This window comes from Nesoenas mayeri (assembly GCF_963082525.1).
Source record: "Nesoenas mayeri genome assembly, chromosome: Z".
NCBI lineage: Eukaryota > Metazoa > Chordata > Aves > Columbiformes > Columbidae > Nesoenas > Nesoenas mayeri.
The window spans coordinates 33,699,655-33,720,768 of NC_137542.1; the positions used below are offsets into that span (position 1 = coordinate 33,699,655).

At 39.2% G+C, this 21,114-nt stretch overlaps 1 protein-coding gene across 1 annotated transcript in view; it reads right to left on the reverse strand.

Annotated features, from left to right (window-relative positions):
• ZNF462 (zinc finger protein 462) overlaps positions 1-21,114 on the reverse strand; it is a gene marked incomplete at both ends in the record, with an annotated part of 51,748 nt that overhangs the window by 15,189 nt on the left and 15,445 nt on the right. The window contains 3 exons of the mRNA XM_080362643.1: positions 1,712-1,848; positions 4,028-4,292; positions 19,562-19,753. Of these exons, the coding sequence (XP_080218769.1) occupies positions 1,712-1,848; positions 4,028-4,292; positions 19,562-19,753 (594 nt within the window). The remainder of the gene's footprint in view (positions 1-1,711; positions 1,849-4,027; positions 4,293-19,561; positions 19,754-21,114) is intronic.

Here is a 21,114-nt window from a genome sequence, read left to right on the forward strand (position 1 = left end):
TTTTAGCTAGATATATGCACCAGAAAGAACTTTAAGCAAGGACCCTAGCTCCTTTATTACATGGATGCTTGGTGCCATGGAAAAACCTTGTCCTTCTTTTCAGTGGCCTCTGAGATTCTTTATTAACTAAAACCATATTTGCATTAAAACTTTTTGACTTTGTTATACCTCTCCCAGTGCTCTAGAAGGTGTATCATGGTGTCCTTTGCTATCAGCTTTGTTTCAGCAGCACAAAGGCCCAAGGTTGGTTTGTGCAACCAAAGCCATAGCTCTACAGAAGAACAGATCCACAGTACCACCTAGGCAGGAGGTAACCATCTCCTTGTAATGGTCAGATACAGCTCTGTACAGGCACTGCAGCTGCCTGAGCTCATGAGCTCTTTCACATCTGGAACTGGATATTCCCGGTGTCAAGTCTATGCATGATGGAAAATACCCTAACTAAGCCCATTAAGTTCTTGCTCAGTCTTCCTACCTGTATTTTAAGGGTCTGGGAGTGTCCACTGGAGCCCTGGCACAGCCAGAAACGAGAACACACCTCAGCAGCACTTGGAACTGCACTGTCCCCTGCATAGGGGTTAACTAAACCCTGCCCTCCCCTAAAGAGAGCTAATTGTGGAGTATGCCCTGAAGCTGAAAAACACCTTCAAAGACAAAAACTAAAAGCTAAAGCATCTGCCAAACTCTTACAACCAATTAAGGCAGCTTTGTAACAGGCTTTCTGAATCACTGGCAGGTCATTTTTCCCAGATGTTCCCTTGTTAGCAGATAGAAATTTGTGCAAGAAGGACTTTAAGCTACCAACACTGAAAAGTGGTATGTTACAAGGAATTATGACAGTGCTTGTCACACCAGGATCTGCTCCAGGAAAAAGATGGCATGCAAAACTTTTGTTTTCTCACCACCAACACCCTACTGTGAAACTCTTCCCAACCTTCAAGTAGGCAGAGTGCCATTCCGACACATGGGTTTGGATTTCGGCAGCCAACAGACCATCTACAAGCATCAAGTGTGATAGCTATGGGCAGGAATCCCAGCCCAGAGAGCCCAAACAGCTGTGTCTTCTGAGCTAGCAAGCCTGAAGTTAATAGAATATAGAAATCCCTAATCCCACTCTTAGCTGGCTTTAAAAAAAAAAAAAAAAAGAAAAAAAAAAGTAGTGAGAGATGGAGATAGAAAAGGAGACTTAAAGAAAAACAAAAATATGAACATTCGTGTTTTCATCCTAAGAATGCTGAAGAGAAAAAACTCAAGCAAGTAATCAAGGGATATTTTGGGGCCTCTCTAGTCAGTTGATACACCCTGTCACGGAGCTGATGATAGCAACAACTTTATGATAACAAGGACATAAGCAGGAAACAACTCTTGCCTAGATTAGAGCTGTAAATTAGGGCAACTCTCACTAAACAGGTGTTTGATCACTGTTAACCTCTCTAGAGGAAAAGCTTAAAAAACAATTTTAAATCTGCCCTGTTTCAGCACAAGGTAACTTTGAATTTTACAGGAAATAAATAAGATGCATCAATTAGAAATGAAAAAAAAAGATACTCAAGGGCTGATGACTTATTCACCATACTTGTCCTCGGGTACAGAGAGGGGGAAATGTAATGATGTACAGAGATGGAAAAAATTAATGAAACCAGTCTAAAAGAGAAGGGCATTGTTCAGCATTCCCCTCATCAGATACAGACACATACAGGGATATTGTTACCTCTGTGCAGAACTATATGGTCAATCATGTTGCGTTTATATTTGGTGTGATAGAGGCAAAGAGGACAGCGAAGGTCTTTGGGTCCTTCCTCAGGAACTGCCGAATGCCCAGCTTCCACGTGCATAGTAAAAGCAGATCTGTGAGACGGGAGGGAGAGATGGAAGCAGTCAGAAGAGGTGTGCAGGGAATGATGAAGTGTCACAGCTCTATAAGGGATGCGTTGTGATAAATGGTACAGATACCACTCAGCCTTGTCTTCACAGTGCCACATGGCATTTCAGTGGGGCTACTCACATGAGTAACACGAGGAGAGGTATTTGCAGGCTTGTATCCTCAAGTAACAAAACACTCATTCTGACAAGATATTATTTTGCATGCATTGCTCTATAGTTACATTGCTATAGGGCAGGTAGCAAAAGAATTCCCATCTTTCATGCTAATTTGTCTTCAGGCTGAAAAATTCAGTGTACCTCCTCTGGCAAAGATTAAATTTTTAGCAAGTTGAACAGAATCTATCGACTGTTCTGAACTTGCAGAGGTGAGGACAGACTTATTTCTGGAGGCAGATAAGGTAAGCAGCTCTGTCTTTCTAGGACAAGCCCAAAACCAACTAAAATGTTTAGATTCAGGATTCAAACCAGACTTGTGTTCAAAATGAGCAGGCACCGTATGGTTAAGTTTTAAAGCATCAGCTACAAGGACCTGAAAACCCAAGACTAAGAATACTCTACTTATTAATGTGGAGGAATGAATGAATACTCCACCGTACTTCAGAACAGAAAAAAATCATGTTGGCATTATACTGGCTGCACACTCAAAAGTTGCAAGAGACATGCGCACAGAGGAATTTAACTGTACACCTACCTAACTATAAGCTCAACTACTGAAATTAGAGGCATGTGTAAACTTAGGGCACTTGGTCATTTTTTCCTAAAGCAACAGTAAAGCTAGCAAAAGCTAAGGAGCTTGCCACATTGAACCAGAGTTAGAAGTTTCACTGAAGTTCTTCAAGACTCTTAGCTTGAAGACAAAGCAGCTTACTAACAAAATTGGCTTCAGGCCCAACCCAGGGATCACTGAATTCTACAGGTGTATTTCTAGCAACTCCAGTGAGTGCTTACATGCATTTAATTTTCTATGGTGAGTTGAAGACAAGATTTGTGTGGTATTTTTTTGACACCTCCATTTTTTTAGAAAAAGACAAAAAATATGCTGTGCTTCTAAGGACTAAATCCCTGATGGTTTGTGACACCACATGAAAATACACTACTCCTTTATGCAACTATGAATATGTTTAAATCCTGCTTGATTTAATATGATTTCATTTCATACAGGTAGGAGAAAATAGCAGTCGCAAGATACAAACAGACCGAGTGGACCTGGCAATGGCCGGTAATCTTTAAGACAGATAGCAATCAGGATATAAAGCACAAGCAGCAAATTATACCAGAGAGGCAGCAAGGGGCTGAAGCAACAGAAGCTAGAGACATGTAACTAGAGCTTGCTCTTGTATGGATTTTCTCAGGTTTGTATTTCCACAAAACTCATCCCCTTTATCAAGTCATACTACTCATTATCACCAGTCTCCTATGAACTGAACAAGTTTGAGACCTCAAATGTCAGCTGAGGGTGTTATGCTCAAGGGTCCATCATACCAGGAGGAAATGATGAACAATACAGGTACATAGGCCTTTTCTTTTTCCCTTATGGAACAGCAACTAAAAACACACACAGAAGCACATGCAGCACCAAGTTTTTAAATTTTGCGTATCTAACTGGATTTTCTGAAATGTCTCTATATGCTAACAGATATGCTGGAGAATGCTTTGCCTTTCAGCTAGACAGATGGCAGGAGAAATAAAATTACATGAGAGAGGTTTCTTCAGAAAGGTGATAAAAATTCTCTTGTCTCCCTAGGACACTTCATTATCCCACGCTTCATGCTGGTGGCACCAGGAAATGACTTTATTTTTGCAGAGCAAACTTTCACACTTAAGGATAAGGATACCCCTCTAAATGCCTAGGCTGAGGAAAAGTACTACCTGTACCATTTCCTGCAGCAAGTAAAACCTGCTGCAAGGTCTTATTGAGCTTTTGTCTGCAGCAGATGGTACCGGCTGTTTTAGAAGAGAGGAAAATGGATTACACGGATGCTACTGTGATCTGGCATGGCATTTCCTATGCTCCTCTCCCTGGTCAGTGGTGGCCACGTTACTGATAGCTACAGCCAGCTCTCAAAGATCTCAGAAGTCTTTTCAAGTGCTATAATAATAACTCCCTTATGAGTTCAGTTTATCTCTTTTGCACAGTACTTACTTAAAGCCTGTATAAAAGGAACAATCTTTGCACTTGAAGAGTTTTTTCCCTCCATGCTTGTCACGGTAATGACGCCGAATGCTCTGTATGTAACCCGAGGAGAATTCACAAAATTCACAGTTAAGGATGGCTTCCGTTTTTTCCATTCCTGCAGCACTCCCAGAAAGTGGGATTGGGCTGATGTTGTTGTTGTTCCTGGCCAAAGCTGCAGACTGGTAGTGGTTCAACTGCTGCTGAACATCAGGAGGCTCAGAGTACGAAGAGTCTGCAGAGAAAAAGAGGGAACTTGTTATTCCAGGTGGATCAACAAATCTAGAAAGGTTTGAGGTCTGCCCCAGCACCTACTGGCTTTCAGAGTGGGTTGATCAAGATGTTGGAAATGAAATCCGTTGATATCTTTCTGAAGAAATTAAGTAAAAGAGGTGTAGCACTTCTTAATCATATCTAATGTGTATTCTACAACATTAAAGTAATCAGTATAAATTATGCTTCTTAGGTCTTGATTTGGAAAGGGAAGCAGTGACAGATTTGATTGAAAAGCAGTCTAAAAAGAAGTCTGGGTTTAAGACACTTTTGATTTGTGGAGGTAAAGCACATAAATCGTAGTGTCAAGTGTTTATGTGTTTGGTGCATAAATCAGACCAGATCCTTTCAAATATCTTCTGTTACTTTACACCAGATGAAGATCTGGCAAAAGATACATGTAAATAGTTTATATTAAAAAAAAAAAAAAAAAAAAGGAGGCACATACATAAATGGGTACTCTTTTCTCCTCATTCATGGAATTATTTAGGAACTACACATCAAAAGTAAACTTTGGTGAAATGATACAATTCTGTCACATTTGAAACAGTCTTCACAAAAGGTAAATTCAAGTTTTCCTAGTTGATGATGCCTGAAATGAAGTTATCATTGGAAGAAGATATATTTATTCATAAATTTCAGTAAACTTCTAAATCACATTTCCTTAGAGGCTGCTAAATTTTGCTATACTGAGAAAGGGATATCTTTACACAGATACATCTGTATGTATGCATTCCTTTTACAATGCAGCAGAACTCTGTTACACTTAATGGCATGTGGAGAAACACAGTCCAGAGATGTCTCAGTACTTAAACTGAAAGCTATAATACTTAGTTGGACCCCCACAAAAAACAAGGCGGGGGAGAGTGACGGTGAAACTTTCCCAATACACTGCTTGAATGGAGGTTAGGAATTCATCTGCTTTGTCCTATATAACACGCAGCTGCCCATGAATGGCACAAATGAAAGCAGATGAATAAAGCACAGATGAATTTCAGTGTGTAACTTTTCAGGAAAGAAGACAAAAGGCTCTTTTCTTAAGCTTTCTGGAAAAAGGAAAAAAAAAAGCAAGGTGGGGGGGGGGGGGGGGGGCGGGGGAGGAGGGGGAGAAGTGGGATACAAACTGTACCAGCCACCTCCTGCTTTGATGGGCACTTCATTTTCCAAAGCTTAATTCCCCGAGGCTGGATATGTAGGAATTCTCTAACAGAGACACTTGTGGGAACTTAACACCATACATTCTAGCCAATTAGTATGAAGAAACAAAAGGCAAGCAGGCCTATACAGCACTCAGTGTGGGGACTTCTCCACCTGTCTTTAAAAGAGTAAAATACTTGCTTTCTTTTTTCACTGACACAAAAAGGGGTTATACATGCCTGAGAAACGAAAAATAAACTATCAACCACCAAAAAAAACAAACACAAAAACAAAAGCAAAGCAAGAGATAAATGTCTCCAGGCTTCATCACCAGGTGTACAGCAAAGACAAAGACAGAGACATGAAAGATTCTGGTAAAAAGAATTAACTACTTTTTTGTTTTTCCTATCTGAGCCTTGTGAACCGAGGCTGGATTACAATGCTGCATTTACCATCTCTTGTTTCCACCTCTTCTACAGCAGGTTTGCCCACCATGAGGGCTCATAGTGAGCTCCACCCATTCAAATGTCAAGGATTTCTTTTCCTTGCATTTGAAACAGGCTCCCTGCTTCTTTTACTTTGGCACAGGACAGGCCTGAGCAGCTGCAAACCTCTGCATAAGTCTCTTCTCCTTCAAAGGCAGCAACCACATGCTTGCCTTCTTTTAGAACAGGCCATGAGTTCCAAAAGGATGCATGGTTCAGAGCACACCTGCAGCCTAGTGTCTAGGATACTCTGTTCAATGCTTCTAAAAGCTCAAAACACAGTTAGACAGATTTCCTGACAAGAAAAAAAAAAGTTCATCACACTGGAAACAGATCTTTTTTGTATGTCTACTAGCCAAACTAACTGTAGGGTACTGATTACAGTCTAGTTTGTAGCTTACTGTTCCTTCCATCAGGAAGAAGAAATCAAGCAATTCCACCACATCATCTTAGCTAAAGCCTCAGTGATATTCACTGCTAAGAAAGCTACAGTTTTAAAAACTCGTATTTTCAGAAGAAGGAGGTTTTGTTGTTGCTTGGAAGATCTACTGTACTCCAGAAGCTTTTACTTCCACTGTCATCTAGTGTCAATTATTCCAGCTTTTGAACTTTCAATTGGACATATACATACTTTCGTGGAATCTGGTATGTGAAAACTGCAAAAGTAGACATGTACATGTCTATTCCCACAGAAGAAAACTACACAAAGTAGCTTTTCTTGTCATCAGCAATAGCCAAAAGCAAATTCTACCTATAATATTAGAATCCTTACTTTCTTTCAACTAGGATTCATGCTGGCAACCTTACAATTTTTAGCATATTGTTCTGTTACAATTAAGATAGTTATGATATTTACAGAAAAAAAGCCATCCAAAGAGTTTATATGGAGAGTCTTGCACTTGAACAATGATAGCATGCATGTCCCTAGTTCTGCCTGTGTATTCTTCCCCTTTTCCCTTGCCAAATGCTTTCATTATTTTGCAGTCCTTCTGGAGCGCAAGGTTTAGCACTTCCTGAAGAAAAACACCCAGGATTAACATGTATATAGTGCTTCTGTTGGTTTCTGAGAATCTGCTTGCCAGACAGTTACCCTAGCATGCCAGTGCAATCCAGCTCCACCAGGAACACTTCGGACAGAGTCCAAAGCTGACTAACAGCATGGAAGGTTTTCCACCAACTTCAGGGAAACACTCTTTTTCACGTTCACTCTAAAACCAGTGAAGACAGTGGAAAGACAGCAACTGACTTGAGTTTGTTTCCAAACATGCGTTTTAGCACACAGCACAGAACGAACTGCCAGCAAATAAGAAACAGGTAATGGGGTTGAGGTTTCGGACTTTTATTTACCTTTCAAAAGCAGTACCCAAGAGAAGGACTATGGAGGCAAACCCACAGCCAAGGAGCAAAAGCACTGCCTTAAACTGGCAGAGCAATTCTACATAGGCACCTTCTCTGTTTCTCCTGGAAGAGCAGGCTGATGTTCTAAACAGCTCTGCATGTACTCCAGTGCTGGGCTGACTTGAGATGTTGATCAAGTCCTTAGCATTTACACAAGCCTCAAGCTGCTGTGCACCAAACTGCTGGACACCCTTTGGTGGTGTTGCCGCAACAACAGGATGCCTGGATGTAAGAGTGGAGAATGAAGATGAGAGCAGAGCTTTTCCCTCAGAACTGACCAACAATTGAGTCATGGCTGTACACAATGCAAGTTCCACCTCAGTCTTTTTCCTGCACCCCACGCGCAAAGGATTGGGAGCACTCTAGGAAAGTGCTAACAACCTTGGCCTGTAGCAGGAAGAGGGTCTAGCCTGAAAAAAGTAAAATAGCACCAGAAGCCCACATCAAAGTCACAAAGCAGATGAAAGACATTAAAATAAGCAAAGGGAAGAGTTAGCGAATCTGTATTAAGCAATGTAAAACACAAAGACAAAGAGAAAACACAAAAGGGAAGAAAATGAAGAAAAATGTAAACCGGGAAGTACTCCCTATAAGTTTAAGCAAAAAAATTGGCATTTTTTTCTTTGAACAGCCCTGAGGCAGCACAAGAAAACACAGGATGTTCATATATGCAATGCGATGAAAGAAAACTGAATATTTAGCCCTGACTGATTTAAAACAATCAAACATAAAAAGCCCACACCAAAAACACTGAGGTCCATTTTTAACAGTAATTTTATCCAAACTGAATGGAAGGACTTTGCTATGGAACTCCAAAAGCAAGGTAACAGCATGGGATGACCTGATATAAAAGGAAGGACACCTACAATCATGCTAAGAGGCAAAAATTAACAGTAATTGATGCAGTAAAAAATGGAAGAACAGCAGCAATGCTGCAAATCTCAATTTTGAGATTTCACCTCTCACATCTACCTCCAGACTACCCGTACAGGAAGAATAACAAGATTAGCAAGCACAGTAATCCTTGCCAGCACCTATGGATCTAAAAGACCACAGAATCTACCCTCAGTACACAACAGTATTCTCATAACCAAATGCAGAAATGACTAGTTGAAAGGAAAGCAGTAGAAATAACTGTCTACATGGTGCCCCATCTACACAGCCATATCTAAATAACTACTGTGTGTTGGTAATAATACATAAGTAAGTCTCATAGTGTCTCTCCACGGGATGAAGAGAGAAAGCATTTCCACAGTGCCTAAACCACTTAAATGCCCAGTAAGTGATGTTGCCACCTCAAAACTTTATTCAGAGTACAGACACAAAGAATGGCACATAGTCTATCAACAATACTGAAAGTTACTACCTCATTCAAAAAAGCATTCAGTCTCCACTACAATGCAATGCAATGCAATCGTGAAAACGCAGCTTGATACACACCTGCATTAGCCTGGGATCATACACTGGGGAAAAATATACAATGAAAACACACCACAGAAGCAAAATGAAAATCCAAGTCTTCATGGATCATCTGCAGCATGTAACATGTTTCAGACACCTAAAAAGAGGAAAACTTGGCATCTTGTCAGAAGAAAATATTAACTAGAGATTCTGATCCAGATACAGAAATTTACTCAGATATTAAATGATGTTTTAGTTATTTGTAGGTATTCTCAGAGCTACTGGTGAACACATACGCAACAGCAAAACACACTAAAACAAGAGACCTTAAACAAATAACAGTAGACCAGAAAAACACCAGGACATTCTAAGTAAGAGACACTGAACAGCAGCCAAGAAACCAGAGGAAAACTGTCTATTAGGGGAACAAAATCAAACCATTGCTTCATCCTTTTAAAGTGAACAGAACTAGACACACCTAATAGAAGTATCTGCATGTCTGCACAATGAGGGATAGATGGAGGGAAAAACACTGTTCAGGAAAAGCAACTATTAGAGTACATTGGCAGGCAAGCTTGTTGTATTTGCAAACTACTACTAATTGAATAGCTCAATGACCAGAAGAAGGCAGTGGGAGATAAAAATGAATTCACAATGCTTTTCTGATAAATCAAGGCATAAACATCAACCAAAGTCAAAAGAGATCAGCATTTGTATGACAAATGAAACTGGGGAAGGGGGCATTTGGCTCCTGAGAGCGGGGGGGGGGGGGGGGGGGGCGGGGGGGTGAGAAAGAAAGAGAATGTATAAATAACAAAAAATGCTTTAAAATGCTTTTAAAACTTTTTTTTTTTTTTTTTGAAGTAACATAGTAACAACACAGGCCTAGGACATTATGGATCTGCGAAACAAAGTCCTAAATAAACTAAAAGGAAAATATTTGGAATGCTATTTAATTTTCCCTGAATTCATTCACATAAAGAGAAGATTTCTATGAAGAATGAGAGATAAATTTCAAGGAATTAAGCAGTAGATAAATTGTTTCCTCTGGATAGAAACATATTTGTGAAACCAAATGAAGATGGCAAAAAATATACCAACAAATATCAACAAACACAAAATGTATGGACAAAAGCATGGAGGATAGAACTAATAATTATTTTTAAAGGCATAAGATAAGGCTAAGAGTGGAATTTATGAGATTTAGAAACATAATCCCTTCTGAAATTTGATGGGACTCAAAATTAGCAGCTCACTGGGTGGTAGGATAGCATATAGTAATGAATTGCAACAGCTTGAGAAGTGGGAAGGTGGCAAATCATGGTGTCATACAAAAATTGTCAAGACTACACACATTTGTTCACTTCATGCCATGCAGCACTGACCTGGAAGGAAGAATATGTGGGAGGGTGAAATGTTCTGGCAATAAATTAACTAGGGGAAGGGAAGATTGAAGAGATTAAGATTCAGAGGGATGCAACAAAGCATTCATGAAGAAGCTCAGGGAACCATACAGTGCAAGGAAATTTTAATCACTGCATGTTTAATAACTGAATATGAACCTAATCTTCTAACTAAATTCTGATTTTTACTGAAGAACCCTTACATTGCTAAATGTTGTGAGTGAGATGTAACAGAAACAAAATTTGTGTCCTTGTTCACATACTCCCAAACACAAAAGAAAAGAGTAATCACAGAAGAAAGAAAATAAAAATCCTGGAATAAAATTGCCATTCAAAGGATTTATGCCAAAAAAAAAACCCAACGACAACAAAAGACACCAATACCAAACCTTGTTAGAGGAATTTATTTCATCATTATCTGTAAAGGTTACTTCTTGGATAATTTTGGACCAGCTTTTGTGAGAAAGCTATTACACATATGTCTAAGGCTCAGAAAAGGATAACCAGAAAGATACATGGACTATGTAATCTTGTTTATTCAAAAGAGGTGAGAAACTATATCTATGTTTCTTTATAACTTCAAATTCCCTTTTGAGTTATGTGCATATCTATCTCTGCATAGAACTGAGACAGGATACATGCTATGCAATGGCAGAATGTCTATAATTCTCTGTATAAGATGATGCAAATAAAAGCAGTAGGAATTCTACAGGACTTAGGAAGAAGTAACATAATTGATGAAGTAAGTTATACCATATTATGTCCATCAGAAGAGAAGGATCAGTGAAAGATCTTCCTATGCCCTCCTGTTTTTGAGTATTCAACACTTCCAGGAATTCCTATAAGCATCAGTGTTCAAGACAGGTACAACATCATCATGAACACTGCCTGAATCATTACCCTGCCCTGCTAATGTTGTGATTTGGAAGGATCCATTTCAGGGGTCAGGAAACACTTCATCATAATAGCTATTTAATTACTAGTTATCTCTTCTTTTCATCCATCCTCCCCACAACATAATTTTTCCTGGCTTCATGTCAATTTAACTTTCCTGCAGTTTTTTAGGTGACCTGGCCACTTACTGTTCACATTCAGGCTGCACACAACCCTCTCATTATAAACCAGCCTCTTTTCAGTAGCTGCTCTACCACCTGCAACCTCTGCAACATCAGTGCCAGCTACTACAGCATTTGAACCCCACTGGTTGCTTTGCCCATTGCCATTTTTGCTTACAACACAGAGATCATTCAAAGAATGTTTCCCTTCCTCTGCCATTCATGTTATTTCACCTCTGTTTGCCCATGCCTTCTGTTTCAAGAATGTTGCAGGCTGATAATCTGCTGCTACTGGCTTATAAAGGGTGAACAGTTTAAACTGCTGGTCATGTTTCAACTGTGTATTCTTATAAGTTGTTATTCAAGGAATAAATTTCCATTGTCTAATAGGTGGCACAAAAAACCAAGAATTGAGCTACATGTCAAACATTGGGATCTTCATGTGCTTACCTATTCCCAGAAAGTTCTCTAGCTATTCCTTATTCTGTTGAGCTAAACTCAAACTCATAAATGGAAGCATGCTTACAGAAGAGGGGAGCACAAACAGACCTGTGAAGAGCTTTAAACAAGATTTTGATTTAACCCATTTGCCAAAAGGACTTACTGGTCACAAGTTATGTTCTGAATTTACAGAGATTTCCTACTTCAATTGATTCTTCTTCCAGACAATAATCTACTAAGCCTTTTTTTTTTTTTTGGCACCAGTAACTAAACCAACCTCATGCTATTATGCTCCATGATTTCCTTCTCAATTTTAAGGGCAATTGATCAGACATTTTTCAAGAGCATGCAACACTTCCTTCTATATTTTTCTGTCCTTTTAAGTATCTGTATTAATACAAACACATAACCACAAACACACATGCTGCTGTTGCCTAAATGCTCACTTGCCTCTAAGCTTGAAATGAAGAGAGGAAAGAAAACCAGCTTCATAAAGTGCTACATTTTTGCGTTCTTCTTTAAAACTAGTCCTAAAATTACAGTGACAATATATGGGTACTGAGGATCTGTTCTAAGTATAAAGCTTGGAAACTTGGAATTTGTTCTGGAGACCTTCAGCACGCACCTTGACATTATCATTATTATTGCCAACAGACTGAATTTCTATCACCAGCTCTGAGTGATCTCACATCACTTCGGGCAGTATTTTCAAATATTGGTACCAAAATGTAGTAACAATGTCCCTTAAAGAAGAAATAAAACCAGCTACTTATACATCTAACTTCAGGCCATCAGGTATGATGATGACATATGTCAATTTCAACAGAGCTAAACCAGCAAAGGAGTTTTACTTCTCTGTCAAGCACCAAATCCCTCTAGCAGGTTTTAGATCAACAGAAAGCAACTAGAGTCTCAGGGGACAAGAACAGTATCAGTTAACTTAAAGAAGGCTAGTAACACATGGATATGGCAGCCTACAGGAATGCTGTCTTGCATAGCGTTGATCAAGACGTACTACATATCCCTTCACAGCAATAGCATCCTTTTTACTTTGCGTAGAGTTGATCACAAATTCCAGGGACAGCCAAAGTACATGACAGCTAAGAGAGCATCCCCTACCACTTTGTCCCCTATCCTGAACATACAAATCAGAGTCAAAAGAAAGTAAAATTGTCAGGGTAAAACAAAACAAACAAAAAAATAAAATCAACAAAACAAACAAGCAAAAAAACCACACACACTTCCCCCCAAAACCAAACAAAACACAAACAACCCCCCAAAAAACAAAATAAACAAAAAACCCCACACCAACCAAACAAAATCAAACAAAAGAAACAACCAAACAAACAAAAAAAACCCCAAACAAACAAACAAAAAAACCCAGAAGTCTAGGTATGCTTCTTTCTTTGCCCCATGGGTGCAATCAGGTAATTTCTGTCTCTCCAGAAGAAATCCAGAAGATGTTTCTTCCTTCATTTATTACTTGATCCACCCAAACAACTTATTCTGTATTCTGTCTGCCCTAGGCAAGTCTTTCAGTATGGCATCAATTCTATCACAGCAGGCTGGCCAAATCCATACGAAGACTGGCAGCAAGTTTCTCCCGGTGCATGAGTTCCTTTCTCCATCACGTGGAATCTCAATTTTTGCCTTTACCTATTCAGTTCAAGCACAAAAAGCTCAGGACCAGAAAAGAGCAAAATGAACAGCAAGTTGACACCCCCTTGATCATAGCCAGTGACAGAATAAACATCTTCCTCTGTTTCACTAGCCACAAAGATGTTCTCAACACGCTATAGAAAAAGGCCTGACGCCAAACAGCTATACACCAGTGGAAGATAGCTGCAGAGAACAACATCATCCCCAGTGCCCTAGGTCCTTAAAACAGTGAGGAGTATGATCAGTAAACCTGGAGGTGAACAAGTCCTGTACTTGTTGCAGCAGTCCCTGCCAATCTGATGCAGGAGAAAAATTCCAGTGTGGTCTAACCTCTGATAATTAGTTTAACACTGACCACAAGAAGTAAGGCACACCAACAAGTATTGGAGATTTTTAACAAGCACCAACAGGCAGTGTGGCCACTGGCAGCACCTCAGGGAAGGAAAGACAGGCAAAGTCTGAGGGTAAAGCAGGAACTTGGTCTAGCTTAGAGAAAGAAGGAACATGGCTCGAGAAAAAAAGCAGCCTGCAAGGAAGAAGGGTTAATCTGATACTTCAGAGTGAGAAGATACATGCAGCATCACTCCTACAGGGCACCTACAGCACGCAGGACAAGTCTGACTGTAACTACAAATGCAGACACATCTTCTGTTCTGCAATAAGCAGATCACCATCTTGCATCCTTAACATGGATGCTATCCTTCCAACTCATCTTGCAATTAGAGCAATTATGTATTGAAGCTGCTTTGCCTGACTGTGCTCTGTAATCACTACTGGCCCTTTGCCTCCCCAGTCAAACAAAGGTGAAATAAAAAGGTCTCAAACATTAAAACTGAGGGGTCTAAGCCTGTCCCTCTGAAAGAACAGAAATCCCGAACTAAATACAAAGAAAAGGGTATTCTGCTCCAATACAAGGTTTCCAGGCTGTTAGGACTCTGACTTTTGTGGTCTTCCCAAAACAGCAGCAGCCATAAACCACCAAGACACTGTAGCAACGAGAGAGAAACAGCACCAAAGATGAAGAGTGACAGGAACCTTCTGCCCTGATTGGAAAGTCAGAAAAATATCCCTTATTGAAAGCAGCTGTGTATGTGAATAGAAATAAACAAATCAGCTACAAACTATGGTATGGATTTAAAAAAAAACAAAACAAAACAAAGGTAGTATGTCTGAGCATATGGAAAGCTTGCCTCTGTTCTGAAAGGTAGAAGGAAGACAGAGATACGTGGCTCTAGGACTGAGTGAATCATTGTAACAATCCTACCTTCTTGGCATCAGCCCAGACAATTTTGTTGAAAAGGCTCCTTGCTTCCCACTGCTCTCCTCTCATCATGGGAGTATATGAAATTGCTTTAGCAAACCTGCTAAAGGCCCTCTACACCCTCAGGATTTCATTTGTCAAGTAGCATAGAAGACACACATCCTGATTATGCATTATCCACTTTGAAAAACCGTACAGAAATGGGAAGGGATTCACAGTTCTTAAGCAACAATCCCAGAAACTGGTCTTAGTAAAGCAGCTTTGTACCTGGCCTAGCTCTGGCAAAGCAAACAAATGTATTTATATTTCAGTCTCTAGATGAAGCCAAGTTCTTTTCCACTGGCAAAGGCTAAAGTTCAGAATAAGATGGAACAGGGCACTGGCTGTTTCATTTAGCAGTTTTAAACGCATTTCCTGCTGCAAGTAATTAAATTTAATGAAGATGTTGACATATCAAGTACTAGGAAACTCAAAAAAAAAATCTTCTAGCTCTGACCCTGCATGTGTTTTGTGATGTGTGCTGGTATTAATGATAGATCCCACTTGGTTTGCACAACAGTGAAAAGCATGATTATTGAGCTCCAAGGGCACACAGAAAGCCTGTTGCTTTCTACACTTCAAGAACTGGTTGCCACTAAAAAGGAATGATCTTGTACAATAGCAAAATGACTGAGCAGACAGTAGAAGCCACATCCAGATCTGTCTGGTTTATCACTTTCACTTTAATACTTTATTTTGCTAATTTAATACTCTTAATCAATAAAATTTAGATACTATTATTTTGAACTATTGCATACAGTCATGATACAAACAAATTTATGAGGCTCCAAATCTGCCAGCCATACGAATAAAGGGTACTACTTTGCTCTACAAAGTAGTTAAGCCAAAGGGGTTGTTTTCACAAAATAAAGAGCTACTAAGAACAGCAGCAGTACTAGCCAGGACAATTTAGGGCAAGTATTTTACATGCTCCCAAGTAGCTTCTGCTGAGGATGAAGGCAAAACATGAAACTATTTATCAATCTACTGAGTCATTCTACTTCATGGGCTTTTGGACAATAGGTTGCACTCATTGAGTTCTCTAGTTTATAGGAGAAAGGCAGTCCACCAGTAAGTACACAAGCAGTGCCTGTTGCCATGTGCTTTCTCCTTAGCTGATGATCATGTTACAGATAATACCTGTTGCTATTGTTCCCTATTCCTGTTTTGTAGTGTTCAGTGACATTTTTTTTTTTGTGTCTCTGCCTTGCTTCCAACGCTTCCTTATTGGAAGAGATGGTAGTCTTCTAATATTATGCCTTGACAATGTAGACTGTAGGATTCCATTGCCTTGCACTTAAGTCAATGGGAACATAGCTGACCCTGCACAATTCAACACTGGAAACCCTTATCTGTGACACATACAGCCCCATAGGATAACAGTATCATCAATAAATCCATACAACCCTTCCAGGCAGAGATTAACATCAATATAAGTTCTGGTTCTCACAAAGACTCTGAAAAAACACAGAAACAGATCCTGTTAGGGGATTCAACCAATCCTCCTAGCAGTTTGTAATATTTCAATTTACATGGCATTTTTACCATTTAAGTTCTCAAAAGTGTTAAGCCACACTTCAGTGTGAAGGGCAAATAAGTATGTAAATCCAAACAAACAAAAAAGCCAGTCACACATATGGAAATGAATAGTCCAACACCTCAATTTCCTTCTTGCAAGAGGAAAAATACTTGTAAGCAATTGGAAGAGCAAAAGAATATTTTACCACAATGGTAATACTACCATTTCTAAAAGACCTGGATACCACAAATCGTTCAGTGTCCCTGTGCTATGCAAAACAAACAGAAAAATCTTGCACTGCTTTTTTGTGGCTGTTTGTAAGAAAAACACCTCCCAAAACCCCATCACCCCAGCCCCCCCAAAAACTGGTGCTTTATCTCTAGTTAGATTAGGATACAATGAAAACAGGTTCCTTGCACACCAAAATATCACCCAACATGCAAGGAGAGATAAAATACAAGAAGCAGCATCTTGCAATGCCTCTGTAAGAAAGTAATCTCTGCTAACTCACACAATCACCTTTTTACACTATTGCCCCAAGAAAGGTATACAAGTACGGAATCAGTTGTTACGCGTTCTAATGATGATGTAGTTGCCAGGGATGGAGCTGCCTAAAATGTTCAGCACCTACTCCACTTCAAATCGACTCCCATTAAAAGCATATCATGCACCCGAAACATCTCCAGGATATACAGTTGAACACTTCAGATATGCTTGCTGCCACCAATACAGAATTAAAAAGAGATGAGTCACAGAAATTTATTCTCATCTTTTAATGAATGGATAAATCTAAAATAATAAAAGAAATGTTCTAAGCAAGGCCTCTCAAGGAAAAATCTCTGCAGGAAACCAAACCAAACCAAATCAAACACAAACACCACCAAAAATCAGCAGAAGTTCCACTGGGCTGGTGTCCCAGAACAGTTCTATTCAGACATGCACTCTGCTATAACAATTCATTACCCTTGTCTGCATTTTTACAGGGCTCAAAAATTGGCAAGATGAGTTCTGCTAATTCCTCAAATCTCCATAAGTCATACTGTTCTGTTTCCTATTCCAACCACAATACTAATCTACAGACAAGAACAGACCCTTTCTGCAACCATTTCAATTATACTAGCCTGCTAGATACATACCAACCTACAAAACAAGCTAGTAGCAATGTGAGGCAACCTTTTGTCTGCCTTCTACCTGAGCCCTATTTCAATTTTGCATTCCCAGTGAATTAACTTGATCACAACCTGCAATCTATGTTATTTATACACACTAATATAGACAAAATCCAACTACTCTACAACATGTGAGCCCCACTTAACATTGGCTCCAGCTGAACATAACAGTGCCTGTACAGAGTTGCATTTTCTATTCTTCACATGAAACTTTTTCTAGTCCTACATATCACCTGCAACTTGTAGGCCTAAGCCACAGAAACATTGACTTATTCCCTTCTAAAAATCAAAAATAAATTATGTCATAAGAGCAGCTGTCATAAATCTGATCTGCAACCGACTTCATAATGTAAAAAAATTACTAAAAATGGGTTATCCTTCCTCAAGCAATGCTGAAAACATTAACACAATTATTTTAACACCTGTACTTGTCTGACTAGCTCCCCAGTGGGTGGCTTCTATTATTGTCAAAGTGACTTAACTATTAACCCTGTTTAAAGATGAACAACCTAATTGGGACAAATTCTGCCTTGATTTCAGGCTGCAATACTGATCTAGGTAACAGAGTGAGCCTCATGAAACATTAACAGAGTATGATATTAAATCTTTTTAGGAAGAGTTCCTAAAGGCTGTAAAATTATCTTCAAAGAGATCTGCACCCAAATTTTAACTTCAATAACCATGTCTCTGAGCTCCTGGGATAATAAAAAAAAACAAGTAAATGAACGACCCTTCCCAAATTCAAATATTGTTCTGTATCTCTCAGCACACCATTGCTATGAAAAGATTGTTAACACACAGGAAAGACTAGGAAAAATTATTCTCCACTTCTTAGTCAGTAACAGAATATTTTTTTAACAAAGCAATTAAAAATCAGCAGAATACAAGATGTACTATGCTTGTTGTATTAGTTTAAGATAGCATTCGCAAAAATAAAAGTTCAGTGAGTAAGTCTTCATTGCACTGTTCCAGACAACCATTTGACAAAAGGTAGTCTGAGAGCAGCTAGTAAAAATCTTTTTATAAGATTCTGAATCTGACCCCAGGAGTGACTTGTGGAATGACAAAAATATTATTCATGACTCTCTTTGCCTTCAGTAAAGTATTTCTATGCTGATTAGTTTTTTCTTTAAATTTTTCTTTAAATTACTTTCTGCCATTTTTCTTAAATTTTTCTTTAAATTACTTTCTGCCATTTTTTGAACTTATTTCTTATCTTTCACTCTCAATTCACACATCTTTTCTGGTAAGAAAGGGAAGAAAGGAAGAGGGGAGACCAAAAATGTTGCAGAATGATTACTGATAGTATTTACCTGCATCATCAGTTTGTCTGTAACCCAAGCAAAACAAAAACAAAAACACTAAGAACCTCCCACAGTTCTGGAATAAAAGGTATTTTTTCCCTCTTTTAATAGCCGCTTCATCCCTCCCAGCTCCTTGAACATCTGCAGGTCTGAACCTTTTATTTATAGTCACCTACATTCTCCTCCCGTGTTGATGCAACTCATCCAGGAATTAATATTTTTCTTCCCAAAGACCAGGTCTTCTCTTAATCAGCAGGAAGTGACACCTAAAACATCTCTCATAAGCTACCATTTAAAAAGCCTTAACACTTGCTGTGATACCACACAACCTGTCTCCCATGAGTCTGCACTTTCTCTGTTAACAGTGTCCCTTTCTCTGCTGCTTTCCAAATATCTTCTTCATACCCCTTCAGCACAAAGGGATTAACAGTTTTCAAAGAAAGCATGGAAAAGAAAATGGTTCTCAGATTCTCCTTCCTGCAGATGGAGCTTAGTATCTGAAGGTACTTTTGGTGTCCTCTGTAGCAAGGACAAGAAGAATAATTACTTTTACTATCATTACAGGTTCATATTTTAAGATTAATCATGTGGTTTCGCTGTAAAAGGGTGTTTCTCAGGAGCACGGATGAATTAGATAATCCCTTTCCCAACTTGCTATCAATAGCAGCTCTGACTTTGAAAATTTTCTACAATTTAAATCTCTACTAAGAAGCCAGCACTGACATAATCCAAAGTCAACTGGTGACAGGACAAATTAATGTAGTATGAACTGGTGAGGATTTAAAGCAGGTCACTTTCTACAATACCATGTTTACTCTTGGTTTTGATGCAACTTCTAGCTTTTCTTAATGATTAAATGAAGCTGCTTTTTGGACAAGTTACCTGCTCTAACGTTTTTTGTAATAAAAATTTTAAGTGGCACCTTAGACAGTGAAATTCTTGCTCTGAGGCACCTCTTACCATTAGAGTCCTCCACTTCTTCAGCAGGAGTGTGGTTCTTGGAGGTGTGGTGGGCGTGTGAGGCTGCAAGGTTGACAATGCGGGGTCTTGGTAGTGTCAGTGCTTTCCCATGCACTTTCAAGGAGTGCTCTTTCAGCTGGCTGATTGTCATGGTGGAAAATGAGCAGGAGGAACATTTGTAGGCATGTTCACCTGGGTGAGCGAAATACAGGCAAGTCATCAGCTCACAAAAGAAACAAAATGGGGTTCCCATACTTCTACTGAACTTGGCAGTAAAACTCCCATGGGCTCTTCAGTGAAAGACTGATCCCAAAGAGAACAAGCTATGTGTGTCTCCTTGTTGGAGCAGCCTGGAGTCTGCGGGTACAGACACCTGCTTTGGACCAAAGTATCACCTCCTGACAACTGCAGATCCTTGCAAAGTGACCAATGCCAAAAAATGAGACCAGACTTTTAGCATGCCTGTGTTGCATGGTATGAGAAGAAAACAGACTCAGGGATGAAAATGGTGTCATTTAACCATAGCACTTCCAAATTTATTTGGAAACACAGCAACCAGAGAGGGTGAAGTAATCTGTTTCTGCATGCAGCACATCCAGCATCACTATTAATGAAGAAAGAAGGACACTACCAAATGCTAACAAAGGCTCCTCCAAAAAAAAAAAAAAAGAAAAAGAAAAAGAAAAAAAGAGCAGGGCGAACATTTACGTATGGGGAAGGTCGCATTTTCATTATGAAAAACCTACCAATGGGCAGAGGTAATCTTCATAGAACTGGTAATCAAGTCAGGGTTGGTTTACTACAAGAAGTGAACATGGCAATACCAAGAACAGTGCATATCTGCAAGGCTATGTGAAAGTGCATTATAAAAAAGCACCAAAAGAAGTGAAAGAATAGAAATAATGAACAGTAGGTAATTTAATTGTGAATACATTTCAAGCCATAGAGACAGCAAACAAGGGGAAACAAATCCTGAAACAAGATTTGTTTTACATCAAGCACAAAGGCAACTGGAACATAAAGTGAAACTATCCCAACATAAACAATATGATATTATGCAGGTGCCAAGTTATTGTTTTAGAAGTGCCATTTCCAGGTCCAAGAGTAACACTGGCCACATACGAGTTGTACATAAAGTGCCAAAACTAATGGAAGAGTGAAATACTCATGAACAGTAACAAAAGCACAAGAGTTCTGGTAACGAACGAAGTATAACATGTTTTCCATCTCTCAACAAATTTAGCAGACAAGGTTCTCAAAGAGCATTGTTTCCAACACTGGAAATAAGTGTACCAAAAAAGAATGTGAAAACACACGTATTGCAGCAAGTTAGAGTAAGCACATCTCAAAAGAGTAGTAACCATCCTACATAAAAAATAACTCCGACTCCTCTCCTCCAGAAAAACTATGCTAATCATGGGGAGAAAGTACAAACTCTTAAAACCCCTCCTTTTGGTACATCTGAAAAAGAACAGATCACTGAAGAGTCTGGAATGGTGAAACAAGAAACTGTCCCATATGTTTTTTCATATGGAATTCCTCACCTGCATATT